Source organism: Ahaetulla prasina, chromosome 5, assembly GCF_028640845.1.
Source record: "Ahaetulla prasina isolate Xishuangbanna chromosome 5, ASM2864084v1, whole genome shotgun sequence".
Classification (NCBI taxonomy): Eukaryota; Metazoa; Chordata; class Lepidosauria; order Squamata; family Colubridae; genus Ahaetulla; species Ahaetulla prasina.
In genome coordinates, this window is record NC_080543.1 from 66,583,132 (window position 1) to 66,603,112 (window position 19,981).

Below are 19,981 nucleotides of genomic sequence, written 5' to 3' on the forward strand. Positions count from 1 at the left end.
CCTGTACCGAATAACATAGGCGAATCGTGAAAATAATACTACTTCGCTAGGGGATAACAGTCGCCGGGAGATGATCATTGTCCAGGATGGCAGAATATTAGTCCATAGTACTTCACACGGATGCCCATCATCCGATGGTGGCTGATAATGATGATAAATAGGCTAAAGATGGAAAGATGGAAAAAATAGCCCAGTCCAAAAATCCATGGGGGAAAACGAGGTGGGTGGGTAGATCTTCTACCACCCTCAGCACTGTCTACAGCTGTTCCTGGATATATCCACCGGTAGATCTCAAATCGGTCTCCAAGTCTCTTCCACCATAATTCCAAAGAGCAATCCTGGCCAAAGGTCCCAAAAGGCCAGATAAGTGCAGATGACAGTGCACAAATAATAGTGGGAGAAACGGGCCTCAAAAGGCCGGGACACCTCCCATAGTCACCACGCCAATTCCCTTCGTTAAGATGGTTCCCTTCGTTAAGATGGTTCAGAGATAAAGTCAGCGCAAATCCGGACCGACCCGTCCGGTTTGACTGGGGTGACTATAGGGGTCTCCCACTTAGCATGGTCAACTGGCACTAGAATTCCCTGGTTTACTAGCTTGTCCAGTTCCCGGTCAATCCTGGGCTTTAGGGCGAACGGGACCCTCCTAGCCTTTAGACGGATAGGGGCAACTTGGGGGTCTAAGTTAAAAGAAATAGGGGTCCCCGTGTACTTGCCCAGGCAGTCTCTGGCGTCCCAAATTCCTTCACGAGTGCGTCTTTGAGGTTGACTTCGTTTCTGAAGATTCCAGTCACTCCCATGCCCAATGCTCGGAACCAATCCAGTCCCAACAAGCTTGGCAGGGTCCCATCGACTATGGTGATGGGCAGAGTTTTCTTGTACTGTCCATACACGACGTGGACGGACGTTACCCCTCGAACAGGGATGCGATTTTGGTAGTCTTGTACCTTTAATTTCTGTGGTTTCAGCTTGCGCTTTGCGATGGCGGGTAAGGCTTTCACGAGTGTCCCAGGACATGATCGTGATCGCTGAGCCGTGTCCACCTCAATCGGCACGGCGCCCCTCAATCTTTGTTTTTAAAGATTTTTTCTCTAGGCGTGTTGTTGCATGACCCACTCTCACGACAGTCTGATTCAACCGCGCCTTTTTGAATTGACCAATCACGGGCGCCGCCGTTCCAGCGCTCTGGTTGGTCGGTTTGAATTTTTGGCGGGAAGGTTGGGGTGCTCGACAGACCTGTGCTAGGTGCCCCTTCCTTTCGCACCGCCGACAAGTTGCATCCTTAAATCTGCATTGTTGTCGTTGGTGTTGCCCTCCGCAACTCGCGCAGTCACCCCGGTCTTCTTTCTCCGGCCTCCCGGTGTGGAATACTCCTTCCTCCGCCTCACCGTCCGATTCGGCCTGGACCTCTTCATTGTGGACCGGGGTTGATTTCGCACCAGCCGTTGGTGCGACCTGCTTTTGTAGGGTTTCCACCGCTTGGGTAGACATCTCGTTAGCCCTGGCTTCGTCCAAGGCGTTTGCCAGCGTTAAGTTGCTTTTGGACAGCAGCTGCCATTGCAAACGGATGTCCCTGACCCCACGAATGAGTTGCTCCAGCAATGCCTCGTCCAAGTCTCGGAACTCGCAATGGCTCGTGGCTTTCCTCAGGGCTGCCATGTATACACTGATGGACTCGCCCTCTTGCTGCCTACGCTCCCTGAATTCGTACCGTTGCACATACTTGGACGGCGTTGGTGCATAATGGGCTTTCAATAGGGTCTGTAGAGTCTGCCACGGCACCGATTGTACCGGCGTTGGCTCCGCCAACGATTCTGCGGTGTCGAAAACCTCTGGACCGCAGTGGCTCAGGAAATACGCTCGCTTCCTGTTGTCTGAGACTCCTTGGAGTTCGTTAAGCCTCGAAACACTCAAACGAGCCATGTATGACCCCATTCTCCTTAGCTGGGTCGAATGGCGCTGGCGGTGTGTAGCTGGACATCGCTGCTTTCCGCCCTTGTTTGCTGGGTTCGCGTCTTCCTGGTGACTTCAGCTTTTTTCCTGGCGCTCTTAGCCTCGAGATCCCACCTTCGTCGCCAGTGTTAGATTCGGGCAATAACGAGGCAGGAGACCAGGATAGTGACAACAGCTCTTTACTATATGGTGAACCCAGCAACCCGGGCTGGGAAAACCTTCTCTTTATATACAGTTTAGCCAGAGGCTTCATCCAATCAGCAACGTGCTTTTTCCCGCTCAGTTTTCCCTCCACAACTCTTAAAGATACATTACAGTGCCCACTCACCATCCACCTCGCTCACCTTTGTCCATGCCTTGGTGGGGGTGCCCAGTGAGGCTCAGCCAGCGAGCCTCCAGCTGCCAGTAGTTTTTGGCTGCCTTCTGAGCAGCTCTGCTGCGGTGCCGTCCCTCCGGCACAGCAGCCCATTCTCCTGTCTGGGTCTGTCCATAAATTGCACCAGAAGGCAATGGGGTGCGTGTGCACAGCTGATGCGAAGAACAGGGCAGCGACCGGACTTCTTCAGGCCTCTTTTTCGGCCTGTAGTTTTCAGCACGAGAAGCCTGCAGCTGCCACCTCTTTTTTGGTGCAAGAAGCCTCCAGCTGCCGCTGCTGGCTCAGTTCCAGATGGCAAAGAGGCTTCTCATACCAAAAAAGAGAGGTGGCGGCTGCAGGCTTCTTGAGCCGAAAACTAGAAAAGTGCAGGCTAAAAAAGAGGCTACCATCACTACCATTGCTGCCCTATTCTTCTCACCGGCCATGCACCCATACCCCATTGCTTGTCTATGCATATGCGCAGCCGCATCCCATTGCCAGAGCCAGCCAGAAGAACGGCCTGCTGCGCCGGAGGGATAGCGTCGCAATAGAGCTGCTTGGAAGGCAGCCGACTGCAGTGTCGCTTTAAAGTCCTTCGACGTAGGGGGGACCATAAAGGGACAGGCCACAGGAGCTGTCTTTTCTGCTGGTTCTGTGGGCGTGGTTGGTGGGTGTGGCTTGGTGGTGGGGGTCATGTGACTGAGTGGGCGTAGCCAACTCAGTGTCACTCACAGCAAGATGCTGCCCCACCAAGCCATGTCCACTAAGCCATGTCCACTAAGCCACTCCCACAGAAACGGTAGTAGAAAAATTTGAATCCTACCACTGGCAAGGCCTATTATATATTCTTGGATCTCTCAAAACTGATTGATATAGTACTATAGATAAACCAATCCTAAAATCAACTGTACTAAAGAATCTATATTATGGCTTACACTGTTAAATTGAAGTGCCTTCCATCTCATTCAGATTAGGATGGAAATGAAAGCATACTTTTTTACTCCAAGTTTTTCAAATATATGGTTAATGCTATTATTGGTTTTTTATATTTTTGTAACCAACTATTGAGATCAGATGCCATACATACTTGCAATGAATACATAAAGGTCCCTTTTCTTGCTAATGTTTTCAATCAAATGCCAACATATACTTTGGACTTAAAAACTAGGGTTTATTGTTTGTTGATGGGAAATTATATATATTTAAGTCAACAAATGTAAAGCACCAATTTATGAAAAGTTGCCCTAGAAGCACATGTCAAAACTATAAATGAAATACTTTAATTACAATAGAGTAACAAGTTATCAAAAGAAACATAACTAAAGAACAAAAAAATGCAATATCCTAACAATTAAGAATGTAATTATCCATATGACTAGGATGAAGTGAGGTAATTTTCTAGAGAAGTAACTGCTTTCCTTAAAATAAATTTGTTTGCATTTCCACTTTCAATGATACAGAGATTCTTATTTGCAAATAGGTGCACACTTGTCAGCTATTTTTTGTTTACCAAAATTGTAAATGACTAGCACCACACAAGTATCTTCAGATAGACTTTCATTCCTGGACTATTGAAAATGGAAATCTGAATCCTTTTTGTAAATGTGAACGATTTTAATACATATTTAATATGTATGGATAATACATGGGGCTCCCCTTGAATGGGACCCGGAGGCTTCAACTGGTCCAGAATGTGGCTGCGCGGGTGATAGAGGGAGCACCTTGTGTGACACCTCTCCTGCGCAGTCTGCACTGGCTCCCAGTGATCTTCTGGGTCCAATTCAAGGTGCTTGTTATCACCTTCAAAGCGCTCCATGGCTTAGGACCCGGGTATTTACGGGACCGCCTACTGCCGCCAGTAGCCTCACACCGACCAGTGCGCTCTCACAGAGAGGGCCTCCTCCGGATACCGTCAGCCAAACAATGTCGGCTGGCGACCTTCAGGGGGAGGGCCTTCTCTGTGGGGGCTCCCACCCTCTGGAATGAGCTGCCTCCGGGGCTTCGTCAACTCCCCGACCTCCGGACCTTTCACCACGAGTTGAAGACGCTATTGTTTAGACATGCAGGACTAGCTTGAACATAGTTTTAATTTTAGGGTTTTAATTAGGGTTTTAAACGGGGTTTTAAACTGTATTTAAATTTTTAGGCCGTTATTGAATCAGTTTTTTATATAGTTTTTAAATTTGTATTGTATGTACTGCTTTTATTGGCTGTGAACCACCCTGAGTCCTTCGGGAGAAGGGCGGTATACAAATATAATAAATAAATAAATAAATAAATAAATAAATAAATAAATAAATAAATAAATAAATAAATAAATGGATAACTTCACCCAAGTTCTTTCACAGAAAACAGATTTTTAAATAGCATCCAAAAACACACTGAGACTTTGACAGAAAACTTTTTAATGAAACTGACTAACTAAATCAACCTCACAATGTGGAATAGTTGATATTGCATATAGCATGGAGGTCCAGATTCCTTCATCAGTGTCTCCAAATAGAGTTGGAGAAACTCCTGTCTGTAAGAACTAAAGAGCAGCTCTCAATCAGCATCAACAATAAATATTTGCCTGTGGGCAAATGAAGTGACTTCTACAAAGTCCAATATTAGAGTCCAATATTACTACACAATAATCATATTTAGATTCCAAGTAAATGTTGAATTTTATAGTTAATCAACTATTCACACTCAAAATTGAAGCTCAATCCAAAGGTGAAAACTGATAATTAAGAAAATAAACAGTTGTAACAGAGGGAAGAACAGGAAACTTATTTTCATTCAGTCAAGTAAGAACACATGCTGAAGCACATGGCCCAGATGGTAAATTTGAGTTAATATAACTACCAGAGTGCCAGAGCATGCACAGTGTGACTATGTGAGATAATCCAGGAGCAAATATAATAAACAGAGGTTTGTATTTAAATAGTGGTTTTATCTAAAAAGAATATATACATACATATATTTTAGTCAGACCTCAAACAAATAGCAATTACAGCATGGAAGCACACACAGAGAGAGATACACCCCCAACAGGGCCTCTTCCTATTATAGGCTCTTAAAGTGATATCAGCAAAAAAAAACCTTGCTGACGCATTCCCAGCATTACATCATTGTAGCAGCTAGTCAGCTCTTAAATCATTACCCTGACACAGAAAAATGAATGGGGGAAAAGGGGGAGGAGACAGTAACATGCTCTCAAAGCATTTCTGTTTTTCATTTATGAATGTAGAAAACATTGAGATTGGAATCTTATCTGAATTTCAAGTGATTCCTATTTCACAATTATATCACCTTTTGAAACAAGGATTTACAACATAGAATGACAGAAAAGCCAAACATTACGTTTGGAATCAATATAGCCTCCCATTAATATTAATCAACCAAGCTTTGCCTGTTAATTGTTCATTTTCTGCCTCCATGGTCGGTGGCAATGGATGCATATGGCGGGGGGAAGTGATGATTTTGCTGAATGGAGGTGGATGAGAGACAATTATTGGGGATAACAGAGGATCGCTTGGTTGGTTACATCAAAACCCAATAAATGCCCCCCTCGCAATTTCCCCCTCAGGAACATGTACCCTGATGGGCAATCACATGGCTACATTAGAGATAAACCTAACAGACGGGAGTCTCTGAGGGATGAAAGGAAACCAACCACATGGCTCTGGCTGAACATTCATCCTGCATCCATTAATAAGTAATCTCCCATTAAAGTTACTATGGTTGAGGGGGAACAGGCCCAAAAAGTCAGCCACTTTTGTCAAGGCGGTGGTGAGACCCCTCCTCAAGAAGCCTTCCCTGGACCCAGCTGTTTTAGGTAATTATCGTCCGGTCTCCAACCTTCGCTTTGTGGCGAAGGTTGTAGAGAGGGTGGTGGCATGTCAGTTTCCCCGGCACCTGGATGAAACTGTCTATCTGGACCCGTGCCAGTCCGGCTTCCAGCCTGGATACAGCACTGAGACGGCTTTGGTCGCGTTGGTGGATGATCTCTGGAGGGCCAGGGATAGGGGTTGTTCCTCTGCCTTGGTCCTATTAGACCTCTCAGCGGCTTTTGATACCATCGACCATGGTATCCTGCTGCACCGGTTGGAGGGATTGGGGGTGGGAGGCACCGTTTATCGGTGGTTCTCCTCCTATGTCTCCGATCGGTCGCAGACGGTGTTGACGGGAGGGCAGAGATCGACCCCGAGGCGCCTCACTTGTGGGGTGCCTCAGGGGTCGATTCTCTCACCCCTCCTGTTCAACATCTATATGAAGCCGCTGGGTGAGATCATCAGTGGCTTCGGTGTGAGGTACCAGCTGTACGCTGACGATACTCAGCTGTACTTTTCCACACCGGGCCACCCCAACGAAGCTATCGAAGTGCTGTCCTGGTGTCTGGAAGCCGTACAGGTCTGGATGGGGAGAAACAGGCTCAAGGTCAATCCCTCCAAGACAGAGTGGCTGTGGATGCCGGCATCCCGGTACAGTCAGCTGCGACCACGGCTGACTGTCGGGGGCGAGTCACTGGCCCCGATGGAGAGGGTGCGCAACTTGGGCGTCCTCCTGGATGAACGGCTGTCTTTTGAAGACCATTTGACGGCCGTCTCCAGGAGAGCCTTCTACCAGGTTCGCCTGGTTTGCCAGTTGCGCCCCTTTCTAGACCGGGATGCCCTATGCACGGTCACTCACGCTCTCGTGACGTCTCGTCTGGATTACTGCAATGCTCTCTACATGGGGCTCCCCTTGAGGAGCACCCGGAGACTCCAGGTAGTTCAGAATGCGGCTGCGTGGGTGATAGAGGGATCATTTGAAGATCATTACCAAAACCTTGTGGCTCCCATGTGACACCTCTCCTGCGCAGACTGCACTGGCTGCCTGTGGCCTTCCGGGTGCGCTTCAAGGTTTTGGTAATGATCTTCAAAGCGCTCCATGGATAGGGCCGGGCTATTTACGGGACCGTCTGCTGCTACCGAATACCTCTCACCGACCCGTGCGCTCTCACAGAGAGGGACTCCTCAGGGTGCCGTCGGCTAGGCAATGCCGTCTGGCGACACCCAGGAGAAGGGCCTTCTCTGTGGGGGCTCCCACCCTTTGGAACGAGCTCCCCCCAGGACTTCGTCAACTTCCGGACCTCCGAACCTTCCGCCGCGAGCTTAAAACTCATCTATTCATCTGCGCAGGACTGGATTAGATTTTAGATTTTAAATTTAACTGGTTTTAACGGGTTTTTATATACTTTGATATTTTAACTAATTGGCTATTTAGAATAAGTTTTTTAATTGTATGTTTTATTGTGTATTTATATGTATTTTTATCTGCCTGTGAACCGCCCTGAGTCCCTAGGGAGATAGGGCTGTATAAAAATATGAAAAATAAATAATAAATAAATAAATAAGGCACTTGTCGTGTTCAGTGCGGTTCTTGCCCACCTTGATCTGCAGTTTGGGTCTCTCCCGAGCTGTGTCATGCAAAGAGTGCTTGGCATCAGCCAGCTCAGTCTCATAGAGGAATTTAAGGCCAGTGAGTTCATGGCCACACACCTCTTCCCACTCGGGAACTTGGAGGTAGAGTGCGCTGTTCTCGATAGGCTAGAGGGAGGGAGGGAAGGAGGCCGGAAGTTTGTGGGGGGGAAAGAGGGTTGGAGACATCTCCCAAGCCCAGTGGAATCAGATTGAATCAGATTGAAAGCAGAAAGGAGACTTATAAGCAAGCTCGAACAGAAAAATTAAAGAATGCCCCTTGCTTCAGCTGTAAAAGAAGAGGGGGGGGAGTGAAGCAAGGCAAGCAGCCTGATGAGGAGGTGTGGGGAGGGGAGGGACAAGGCTTCAACTGGTTCACCAAACTGCACAAAAAGTTAGCTAGCAGTTCTTGTGAATTGGTGCAAACCGGCTGAATCCCACCATTGCAAATACCCTCTTCTACTTCACAATTAGCTTTTACAAAGCCAAAAAAAAAAACCCACATAAAAATGCTTTAAGAATCTGTATGTACATATGGGTATGTGTGTGTCTATTGCCATGTGATACAGTATACACATAAACACTATACAGTATAACAAACAAGATTAATGAAGAGAGAGAGAGAGATGCATGCCTACCTGGCATTTCATTGTTGTAACCTGGCAGCTACTGTATTAAGACACATATTATGTCATGTAGGAATTTAGCACCCACCCCCCTCCTAGAAGAATGAAATATTCTAGGAAATATTTTAAAAAGCAGAATATTATACCTTCCTGGATGAGAAATGGAGAAACATATTTTAAAGACAAAGGAGCTCCCTGCAACTTCCTGTCTCCCCCACCTGCTCTGTCATTGGGCCATTAAAAGCCTCAGCTAAGCTCACTCATTCTCCCCACCTTTGTCAATGGGCAATTAAGGCTTCAACCAAGCTCACTCAATCCCCCCATGATTTGCAACACAATACAACTGAAACTCACCACATGGCAAGGCTCAAGCAAGCTTGAGAGACAGCCAGCAAGGCTAGCTAAGACCCCCACCCCCTGGGAGTCTGACAACCAATCAGGATACTCTTCCTGTGCCCCAGAAAGGTCAAAGCTCAGAAAAATCATAAAACCAGGGAGCACACAGGATCTCGGGCCCTTTTCTGTTCAGGATCTCAAGCCATGTGATCCTGACCACCATTAAACCATCTTTCCAAGCAGTCTCCATGTTTCCAGTGTCTTTGTCCCCACTTGGAACTGAACCCAGATGGATATTTCTTCCAACAGTCATATGTTCTATATTGGATGGTCCGAAACCATGGAAGATAGGTGGTCCTAAAATAACCAGGCCCTGTGTCATGAAATGCTTTCAAGATGATAATTAACACTTGGAATTGGGCTTGGAAATTTACACACAACCAGTGCAGGTCATGCAATAGTGTTACGTGTGCATACCAAGACCTGTCCATCACTATCCAAATTGTTGCATTCTGGACAAGATGTAGATTCTAACTGGTCTTTAAGAGCACTCCCATGTAAAGCACCTATCAATAGTCCAACCATGAGATGATTAAAACACAAATGACCATCTCAAGGGGTTACTTATCCAAGAATGGATGCAACAAGGTCCCCAGATGTGCAAAGATATTCTTAGTTAAAGCTGGCACTGCTTTTGAGCATGAGCTGAGGATCTAAGACTACTATCAGATTGCTCATCCATCTCGAACAGGTAAATGCAACTGCATCCAAAATTTAAAATGAAGGTCCCAGATTCTATTTTAATATACAGAAACATACTACCTGATTTTTTAAAAAAACAAATGCATTAAGTGTATTAGCATGGTTTAATCAGAAGATTTTACAAATAGGCAGTGAAATTTAGAGAAGGTAAAATAAACACATACTGCACATCTGTTAATAAGAAAATATTACCCAGCTTGGTACAAGCAATCCAAAATCTACAAAAAATGTTCAATAAACAGAGCATGTTTATACTCATTAAAAAAATCATTAATATGAGAGTTGATAGAAGTAAAATAAGCTTTAGCTTTATATATGAAATATACATTTACCTCATGTTTCACATAATACTAATTTAATTTTCAGATTAGAAAATTGCCAATACTTTATATTAGAATCTTGATGCGTTTAGAACTAATATACTGTAGGTTCCCAACCCCCTACCCCCCCACCGCTGGGTTGCCCTGTTACAGTGGAATCTATTCCTCTATCCATATGCATTCCATGTATTTAATAATCCATGATTTATTACACTTTACTAAGGGAGATGGAAAATTACCCCATATTATGAAGAACAGATATCTCTTACTTTTTGCCATATCCATATGATATAGATACAGGATATCAAGTGTATAAAGAAATTTTACTTGTTTTAAAAAAGGTTCTGTCTTTAGGTGAACTTAGTTTCTAATCTGTGCAAGTTCTAACTCGTATAAATCTAAACATTATAGGTGCAATAAATTTACTGCCCAAAACACATGGCCTAATATTTAATTATTGCATACTGTCAAATATAAGATTGGATTCAAATTGGACAGCAAAACTTCCCAAGGGGCATCTTCAAACTAGATTAGATTAATTTTTAGTCTCTTCTTCACCTTAATAGGAGCTGGTCATTCTTGTGGCATTGCACAGTTTCTTCAGAATAACTGAAAGTTTTATCAAAATAAATATCTCATTTAATTAGTTAAATAAGTTAGCAAATCCTTAGTGGTATTTTTGAAGCTAATTTTTAAGAACAAATAAACCACAGAATGAAAGAAAAATATATTTTACCTCCATTGTTATTTGATAACCTTGGAAAGCCTTTAGCCTCTTTTGTTTCTCTTCTTCTTGCCCCATACTTATCCATGTGTCTGTAATTAAAACACTGGCCCCCTTGGCAGCTTCCAATGGATTAGTTGTCAGAAGCAATTTGGTGCCATACTAATCAAATAAAGGAAAAGAGGTATGCTAAGTTAATATACAGAAACATACTACCTGATTTTTAAAAACAAATGCATTAAGTGTATTAGCATGGTTTAATCAGAAGATTTTACAAATAGGCAGTGAAATTTAGAAGGTAAAATAAACACATACTGCACATCTGTTAATAAGAAAAATATTACCCAGCTTGGTACAAGCAATCCAAAATCTACAAAATGTTCAATAAACAGAGCATGTTTATACTCATTAAAATCATTATACAGAGTTGATAGAAGTAAAATAAGCTTTAGCTTTATATATGAAATATACATTTACCTCATGTTTCACATAATACTAATTTAGTTTTCAGATTAGAAAATTGCCAATACTTTATATTAGAATCTTGATGCGTTTAGAACTAATATACTGTAGGTTCCCAACCCCCTACCCCCCCACCCCTGGGTTGCCCTGTTACAGTGGAATCTATTCCTCTATCCATATGCATTCCATGTATTTAATAATCCATGATTTATTACACTTTACTAAGGGAGATGGAAAATTACCCCATATTGTGAAGAACAGATATCTCTTACTTTTTGCCATATCCATATGATATAGATACAGGATATCAAGTGTATAAAGAAATTTTACTTGTTTTAAAAAAGGTTCTGTCTTTAGGTAAACTTAGTTTCTAATCTGTGCAAGTTCTAACTCGTATAAATCTAAACATTATAGGTGCAATAAATTTACTGCCCAAAACACATGGCCTAATATTTAATTATTGCATACTGTCAAATATAAGATTGGATTCAAATTGGACAGCAAAACTTCCCAAGGGGCATCTTCAAACTAGATTAGATTAATTTTTAGTCTCTTCTTCACCTTAATAGGAGCTGGTCATTCTTGTGGCATTGCACAGTTTCTTCAGAATAACTGAAAGTTTTATCAAAATAAATATCTCATTTAATTAGTTAAATAAGTTAGCAAATCCTTAGTGGTATTTTTGAAGCTAATTTTTAAGAACAAATAAACCACAGAAAAATATATTTTACCTCCATTGTTATTTGATAACCTTGGAAAGCCTTTAGCCTCTTTTGTTTCTCTTCTTCTTGCCCCATACTTATCCATGTGTCTGTAATTAAAACACTGGCCCCCTTGGCAGCTTCCAATGGGTTAGTTGTCAGAAGCAATTTGGTGCCATACTAATCAAATAAAGGAAAAGAGGTATGCTAAGTTAACATGCTGTAGACTAGAAATCACATTTTAAAGTGTAATGCTCATACCTTTATAGAATATTCTTCAGCTATTTTGATTACTGTGGGATCTGGTTCAAAACCCTATCAAATGAGAAGAAAAATATTACAATATGATCTAATACTGATAAAAACTTCTTTAACATTCTGAAAATGGCCTAATTATAAAATGTCTAGCCTTGTAATGGCCTCTCCCAAATAGCAGGGTAAAAGGGAAAGGATATGCTGAAATGTGAGTTATGTCACAATTTAACTTATACCAAATTAAAGTTTGTTCCCTAATAAGTGTCTATCGGGAAATAAAATAATTCTCTAGTTTTCATTACAGTTGCCTGGATGATAGGTAGGTACTGGACACATTTAAGGTGGGCTTTCTACATATACAATAAGTGGCATGTCTTCAAATATAATTCTTCCCACCCTTCTTCAAGGACTGTCATGTTCAAGTGGTAGGTTGTTACTATTATATAATGCCAATAGTCTTTTTTTTTCAAGTACAATGTTAAAGATGGGGCTATTTTGGTTATGGTTTGAACTGGAAGATGACTAGACGGTGGACAGAGTTTAATAAATCATTCTATCTTTTTTATCAAGTGGTTAAAGTTCTTGCTGTATAGAATCATTTCTGGACATCTGTACAGTAGTCTTTGCTTACTGACCTCTCATTCAGCAGGACCCCCTGTCCATTAGAAATTGCAAAGACTCTGGATGAGTGGTACTTAGTACTGGTCCTCAAAATCCCAGCCATTGGAGCACCCCAGTCATGTGATTACAATTCAGATGCTTGGCAACCACCTCATGTTTACAATGGTTGCAGCAATGTTCCACAGTCACATGACTATTATTTGCAGCCTTTATTGACAGCTTTAAGTTAATAAGGAAGTGAGCAGGGAAAGTTGCAAGTCACTCTTGTATGCCCGCCCCCCCCCACCCCCCCGCATTCCTGTATCCCACCATGCTTTCTTGGGCCTCCCTGCTTTTGGACATATGCTTGCATGCATCCTATGCCCTTCTTTTCTGGCCTCCCTGTGCTCATATGCACTCGGTGCCCTCCTTCCCTAGTTCCCCTGTGCTTACACACACCCATCAGCACCTTCCTCCCTCATTCTCATTGTATGGGCTGAACTGCATCATCCATTCCAACTCATGCGTGGCCTCCGCCAGGCCTCCCAAAGTCATCCCTACCCCTGTGGTACCCCACACTTCTTACCTGGGACTACTGTCACTTTCCACTTAATGACTACATTGCACCCTCCTTCCCTGCACTTGCATCACTTGTGCCGGACTATAGCACACACACACCCGCTTATGTATAGCCTGTCTCAGGCTTCCCAAGGTCTTTCCCATTCCCTTGTGGCACCCTCCTCCAGACTCCTGATGCTTCTCCCATAACAACCCACTGTCTTTACTTAAGATAATAATTGGGACTGCCTGGATTACCTTTGCTAAGTGATGCAGTCGTTTAAGATTGTGATTTACAATTGCATCACTTAGCAATGGCAATCCTGGTACCAATTGCTATCATAACCGGAGGAGTACCTGTAATCTTGTGGTATACCCTGTGTTAAGTAAATGAGCTGATTTATTCCGATTCACATTCAGATACAAAATACACAGTGGAGGAGGAGGGGGGAAGGGAAGGATAAAAAGCAGAAACTAAATTCCCTTTCCGTCAGTAATACTGAAACTTAATAAGAGTTCTTCCTCTCCATTCTCTCTGCTTTCCTAATACAGTATCCTGAGGATGATAATCTTGAGTTATAGTAGCATATTTGGAAAGTCCATTTTGGGTGAAGGCTGTTCAAAGGGAATAAGGTGAATGGTAGCAAATATTTGCAAGTCATATTCGAAAAATATGGACAAAAGTTATAATATGCTCTCTTTTACATTATTTCTGTTCCACCAAGTTCCTCATAGTTAAACTCCATGACTAGATGTAGTAGGCAAAAAAATAAATGTTACCTGTACATCTCATACAATGTTTAAAATCTTTTAAACATTGAAGCATCACAATCTGAGTTCTATTTATAACAGTAAAATTCCCTTACCTTTGGAGTAGCAATATGAAGATTCATCCCAAATTTAGCAGCACTCAACAGAATAGAGTTTAGAACATTGTTTCCATCACCTATCCAACTGAGGGTCAATCCATTCAAGGACCTATAATGTTCCTATCCCCAAAAATAAATAAAACAAAGAAAGAGAGAGGAAGAGAAGGAAAGAGAGAAAGAATATAGAAATTGGAATCTTTTGAGATAAGGAGCAAGAAGGAAAAAGTTAATATGCATAATATAGCAATAGTACTGCATATTAGTTAAATCTGAATAATATTTTAATCATAAATTACAGGTAAAAATTGACAATAAATATTGGTTTAGGTCTATATGTTGTCAATCTAACTTTTACATGCTTTTCTTTATTTCATTACAGGGTATTATATTTTGTTAATACAATTATTGTTATAACTATTGGTATTCATTATTATTCATTATTGTTAATGAATTACTATTTTAGCCAAGGCTGAATCAATACATTATTGTTATAACAATAAATGGAAAATCATATTTAACCTTGCAATAGCTAGCTAGCTAGCTATTTATTTGTTTGTTTGTTTGTTTGTTTGTTTGAAATTCTGTTAGCATAATAGCCTTAGTCTTTATGGAGATTCTCAGTCATCCAGTTCATGGATGTCCCAAATATGCTTTTTTCAAGAGGCAACTGGAGTTTCTGGTTTTTCTTTGGCTTCTCATCCAAACCTCCAGGTGACCTTAAAGATTCGCTAAAAGAATACAAATGAACAGCTGTCTGCAGGGAGTATAAATCCTTCCATTCCCCACCATCCAGTCAGAGTTGAAGAAGCTTCTTGGATGAGAAGTGAAACGTCTTCAAAGAAAAACCAGAAAGTCCAGTTGCCTTTTGAAAAAAGCATCTTTGGGATAATAGCCTTAGATAATTCTAATAGCCATTGCTAGCCAATAAAAAGATATTTTCTAATCCCTCAACACATAGACAAAGTTATATCAGATGATGGAAGCCAAACAGTAATTTCCACTGCACTGTCCCAGAATCTATCACATCCCAGAATCTAAGAAAAAAAGAGAGATATGGTTGATAATGTAGGTATTCCAAAGGGTAACTTATATGAAGATTTATTAGCAAATAGGCAGTGAATTCCTGAAAAAAAGTAAATCATGTGATAACTGAAAACATATCAATCCTTGACCATGAAATATACTATAAAGGTGAAAACTACAGTAGACAAAAAGATACCAGAAAAATAGAAAATATGAAAACGGCTTAATTAATTCTACATTATGAAATTACATGATGGTATACTTTTAAAGCATCTTAAGTAGGCTGACTGCTTCTCATTTTCAATTAAGAGTATTTGCTACTTCACGGTATTACTATATAGTTGTTCCATTAGCTCTTCATCTATATTTATTATGGGAAAAAACTCAATCTCAATACATGGATGCCTGGGAAAGGCTTCAGTGTCTTCTGCAGTGCAGAGATTTTTGGTATCCTGCAGGGATGTTCTTGCTTTTTTTTTCATGCACTGAAAGACATCCAGTCAAAGATAATTTGATTGATTCATCCATTCAAAGGAATGACTGTAATTTTAAGCAGCAAGTGGTTACTAGATCATTAAAAACTTTTCAAAAAAGTTTTTTATTTTCCATAATAATTCCAACAATTTAACCAGTGTACGGTACAATCACTTATCCAACAATCGATCCTAAACTCAAATTATGCTCAATCGGGCCTGCTCAGCCACCACTCCCTTCCTTGATACTTTCTACCCTTCTCTAACTTCTTCTACTTTCCCCATCCTTCCTCCTCTTCACTTTCCTACTTCCTCTCCTCCTTCTCACTTCTCACTTCCGTCCTTTCTAACCCTCTCTCTTCCCCTCCTTTTTCTCCTCCTATCCTTCCCCACCCCTTCTTTCCTACCTACCTACCTACCTACCTACTTTCTTCCTTCTTTCTACTCCTCTCTCCCTACCCTTTCCCTTCTGGAGTGGTTGCTGTACAGCCCCGGCTTTACACCATCCCAGCGCTTTAATAGACTGCAGAAAATATGACTTCTGTAACAAAATCATCAGTGTTTGGAACACTTTACCTGACTCTGTGGTCTCTTCCCATAATCCTAAAAACTTTATCCTAAAACTTTCTACTATTGACCTCACCCCATTCCTAAGAGGATCATAAGGGGTGTGCATAAGCGGACAAACGTGGCTACCGTTCCTATCCTATTGTTTTTCTTTTCTTCTTCCTATATATATATATGCTTATACCTCCTAATATTTACTCACATATATGTTTATATACTATATAACCTTTCTGTATGATACTTACATATATTGTTGTGACAAAATAAATAAAATAAAATAAAAATAAATAAATAAAATAAAAATAAATAAACTTGTTTAGTTCTACAATCATTCCAGTACAATGGCAATCAATCAATTTACAATCTTCCCCCTTCCCCCACCCATTTTCCCTCCCAGAACAGAATACAGGGTATGATATCTAACAAACATAATCTAAAATAAAACATAAAACATAATCCTCAGTCATTTCACACCTTCAGACTATCAATTCCCTTCATTCTTAAACATATTAATACAAAACAAATCCTAACTTCACTCAAAAACTAATTGGTATCTTTTAATCTGATACTTATTTTGAATATAATCGATCCACTTTCTCCATTCCAAATTATATTTTTCTTGTGTATAGTCTTTCAAGTAGGCAGAAATTTTTGCCATTTCTGCTAAATTTGATACTTTACTAGTCCATTCTCCAATTGTAGGTAAATCTTCTTTCTTCCAATATTGTGCAATCAATAATCTCGCAGCAGTTATTGTTCAAAATCAATTTAGTCTCTATAACAGTACAATCTGGAATTATTCCTAATAAAAAGAACTATGGAGCAAACTTGATCTTCTTTTTCAAAATGTTCTGCATAATCCACCATATTTTAATCCAAAAAGCTTTAAGTTTTTTGCAAGTCCACCATATATGATAATAAGTAGCATCCTCAGAATCACATCTCCAACATTTTGCTTTCACATTTGGGTACATACACGACAGTTTTTTCAGATCTAAATGCCATCTATAAAACATTTTATAAAAATTTTCCCTTAAGTTTTGTGCTTGTGTAAATTTAACATTCCTCACCCAATTTTTTTCCCATGTTTCTAACATTATAGGTTGTTGAAAATTTTGTGCCCATCTTACCATACAATCTTTAATCAACTCCGTTTCTGAATCAATTTCTACCAACACATTATATAATCTCTTTATATGCTGTTGACCTTGATCTTTTATTTGTTTTTCCAAATTATCATCACTTTGCCTTATACCAATTTTCTGATCTATTTTCCATCTAGTTTACAGTTGTCCATACTGAAAGCACATATAATTCCTCCCTTCATCCCTTAATTTCTCCCTAGATTTTAATTGTAATTCCCCCTTTTCCATAATCAAAAGCTCTTTATAGGTAATAACCACCACTTTTTGGAGTATATTTATATTCTCTATCATATGTCTAGGGATTGCCCATATTGGTATTTTACCATCTAACTTATATTGATATTTCTTCCAAACCCTCAACAAAGCACTTCTAACCATACTATTCTTAAATGTCTTATCAATTTTCTTATCATATAATACATATGCATGCCAACCATATAACACACCATAACCTTCTATATTCAAAACCCTTTCCTCTGTTAAATTAATCCAATCAGAAATTAAAGATAAGGCGACTGCTTCATAATAAAATTTCAAATTAGGCATTTTTAAATCCCCTCTTTCCCTAACATCTTGCATTATTTTTAACTTTATTCTCGGCTTTTTACCCTTCCATACAAAATTACTAATCCCTTTTTGCCATTCCTGTAAATTTGCATCTTTCTTCACTATTGGTATCATTTGAAACAAAAATAAAAATCTAGGCAAAACATTCATTTTTATAGCTGCCACTCTTCCCAACAATGATAATTGTAACTTCTTCCAATTCTCCATTTCTTTAATTACTTTCCGCCACAATACTTCATAGTTATTTTATATAATTTCACATTCGATGCTGTAATATATACTCCTAAGTATTTAACCTTTTTAACTACTTCATATCTGGTTATTCTTTCTAGTTCTTCTTTTTGGTGTATATTCATATTTTTAATTATCATTTTTGTCTTCTGTTGATTCACTTTAAACCCAGATACCTTACTATACTGATCAATTGTCTCCTTTAAATATATAGCTGAATGTGTTGGTTGAGATAAAGTAACAACCAGGTCATCTGCAAACACTCTTAATTTATAATCTTGATTTTTAATTCTAATTCTTTTTATTCGATCTAAACCACGTACATTGCTCAGTAATATTTCCAAAGTTAAAATAAATAATAACGGTGACAAAGGACATCCTTGTCTAGTCCCTTTCTCAATCTTAAAAGATTCTGTTAATCCACCATTTACTATTATTTGTGCTGTTTGCTTTCAGTATATAGCCTTAATTGCTTGAATAAAGTAATCCCCAAATTGCATTTTTTCTATTACTTTAAATAAAAACTGTCAATCCAATCTATCGAAAGCTTTTTCCGCATCCAGAAAAAAGAGTGCTGCTGAGACCTGGCTGTTTCTTTCCAAATATTCAAGTAAATTTACAATTTGTCTCATATTATATCTCATCTGCCTTCCCTTGATAAATCCTGTTTGATCATTGCGTATTATTTGAGTCATCAATGGCATCAATCTATTCGCTAATATCTTAGCAAATATCTTATCAGTATTTAAAAGCAATATTGGCCTATAATTCTCTGGTTTAGTACCATCTCGATCTTCTTTAGGTATTAATGAAATAAAAGCTGTTTTCCACAAGGGAGGGACTTCTCCTCCCATTTGTATTCTATTAAATAGCTCCTTAAGTGGTTCAATCATCTCATTTTGTAAATTTTTATAATAAGTAGTTGTTAAGCCATCTGTACCTGGTGCTTTGTTCGCTTTAAGCTGCTTAATTGCAAACACTATTTCCTCTGAAGTAATTAATTGGTTCAGCTCTTCCCTTTGATCTACTGTAATTTCAAAAATACTTTGGTCTTGTAAATACCTATCTATACCTTTATCATTAATCATATCTCTGGCACATAACTTAGTATAAAATTCGAAAAAAGCTTTTTTTATCAAGTTTTGCTGATATATTTCCTTACCTCTATATTCTATTCTATCAATTATACGTTATTTCTGTTTCTTCCTTAATAAATATGCTAACCACCTTCCAGGCTTATTAGCATTATTTAAAAAGTTATGCTTTGCATATTGTAAATTTGTTGCCACCTGATCTGCCATCATCATATTAAATTGACCTCTTAATATATTTATTGACTCTTTTATTTTATTTTTTTCCAGGGCAAAATTTTTTATTTTCCATAATAATTCTCACAATTTGACCAGTGTACAATACAATCACTTATCCAACAATCGATCCTATACTCAAATTATGATTAATCAGGGCTGCTCGACCGCCACTCCCTCCCTTAATCCTTTCTACCCTTCTCATCCTTCTTCGACTTTCCCCACCATCCTTCTCCTCACTTTCCTACTTCCCCTCCTCTTTCCCACTTCTCACTACCATCCTTTCTAATCCTCTATCTTCTCCTCCTTCTCCTCCTCCTATCCTTTCTTCTCCCTCCCTTCTTTCCTACCTACCTACCTGCCTACCTACTTTCTTCCTTCTTTACTCCTCTTTCCTTACCCTTTCCCTTCGGGAGTGGTTACCGAGCAGTCCCGACTTTACACCATTCCAATTTGTTTAATTCTACCATTATTCCTGTACAATGGCAATCAATCAATTTATAATCTTCCTTCATTTCCTCTCCCAGACCCCCAGAAAAGAATACAGGGTATTGTAACTAACAAACATAATCTAAAATATAACATAAAACATATTCCATTTCACACCATCTCGATCTTCTTTAGGTATTAATGAAATAAAAGCTGTCCTCCATGAGAGCTTCTCCTCCTTTGTATTCTATTAAATAGCTCCTTAAGTGGTTCA

The 19,981-nt window shown here is 40.0% G+C and overlaps 1 protein-coding gene across 1 annotated transcript in view; it reads right to left on the reverse strand.

Moving 5' to 3' along the window:
* Positions 1-19,981, reverse strand: part of OTC (ornithine transcarbamylase) — a 63,974-nt gene that overhangs the window by 11,696 nt on the left and 32,297 nt on the right. The window contains exons 7-9 of the mRNA XM_058186592.1: positions 13,963-14,085; positions 11,945-11,998; positions 11,714-11,863 (exon numbers count right to left, since the gene is read on the reverse strand). Coding sequence (XP_058042575.1) covers positions 11,714-11,863; positions 11,945-11,998; positions 13,963-14,085 — 327 coding nt within the window. The remainder of the gene's footprint in view (positions 1-11,713; positions 11,864-11,944; positions 11,999-13,962; positions 14,086-19,981) is intronic.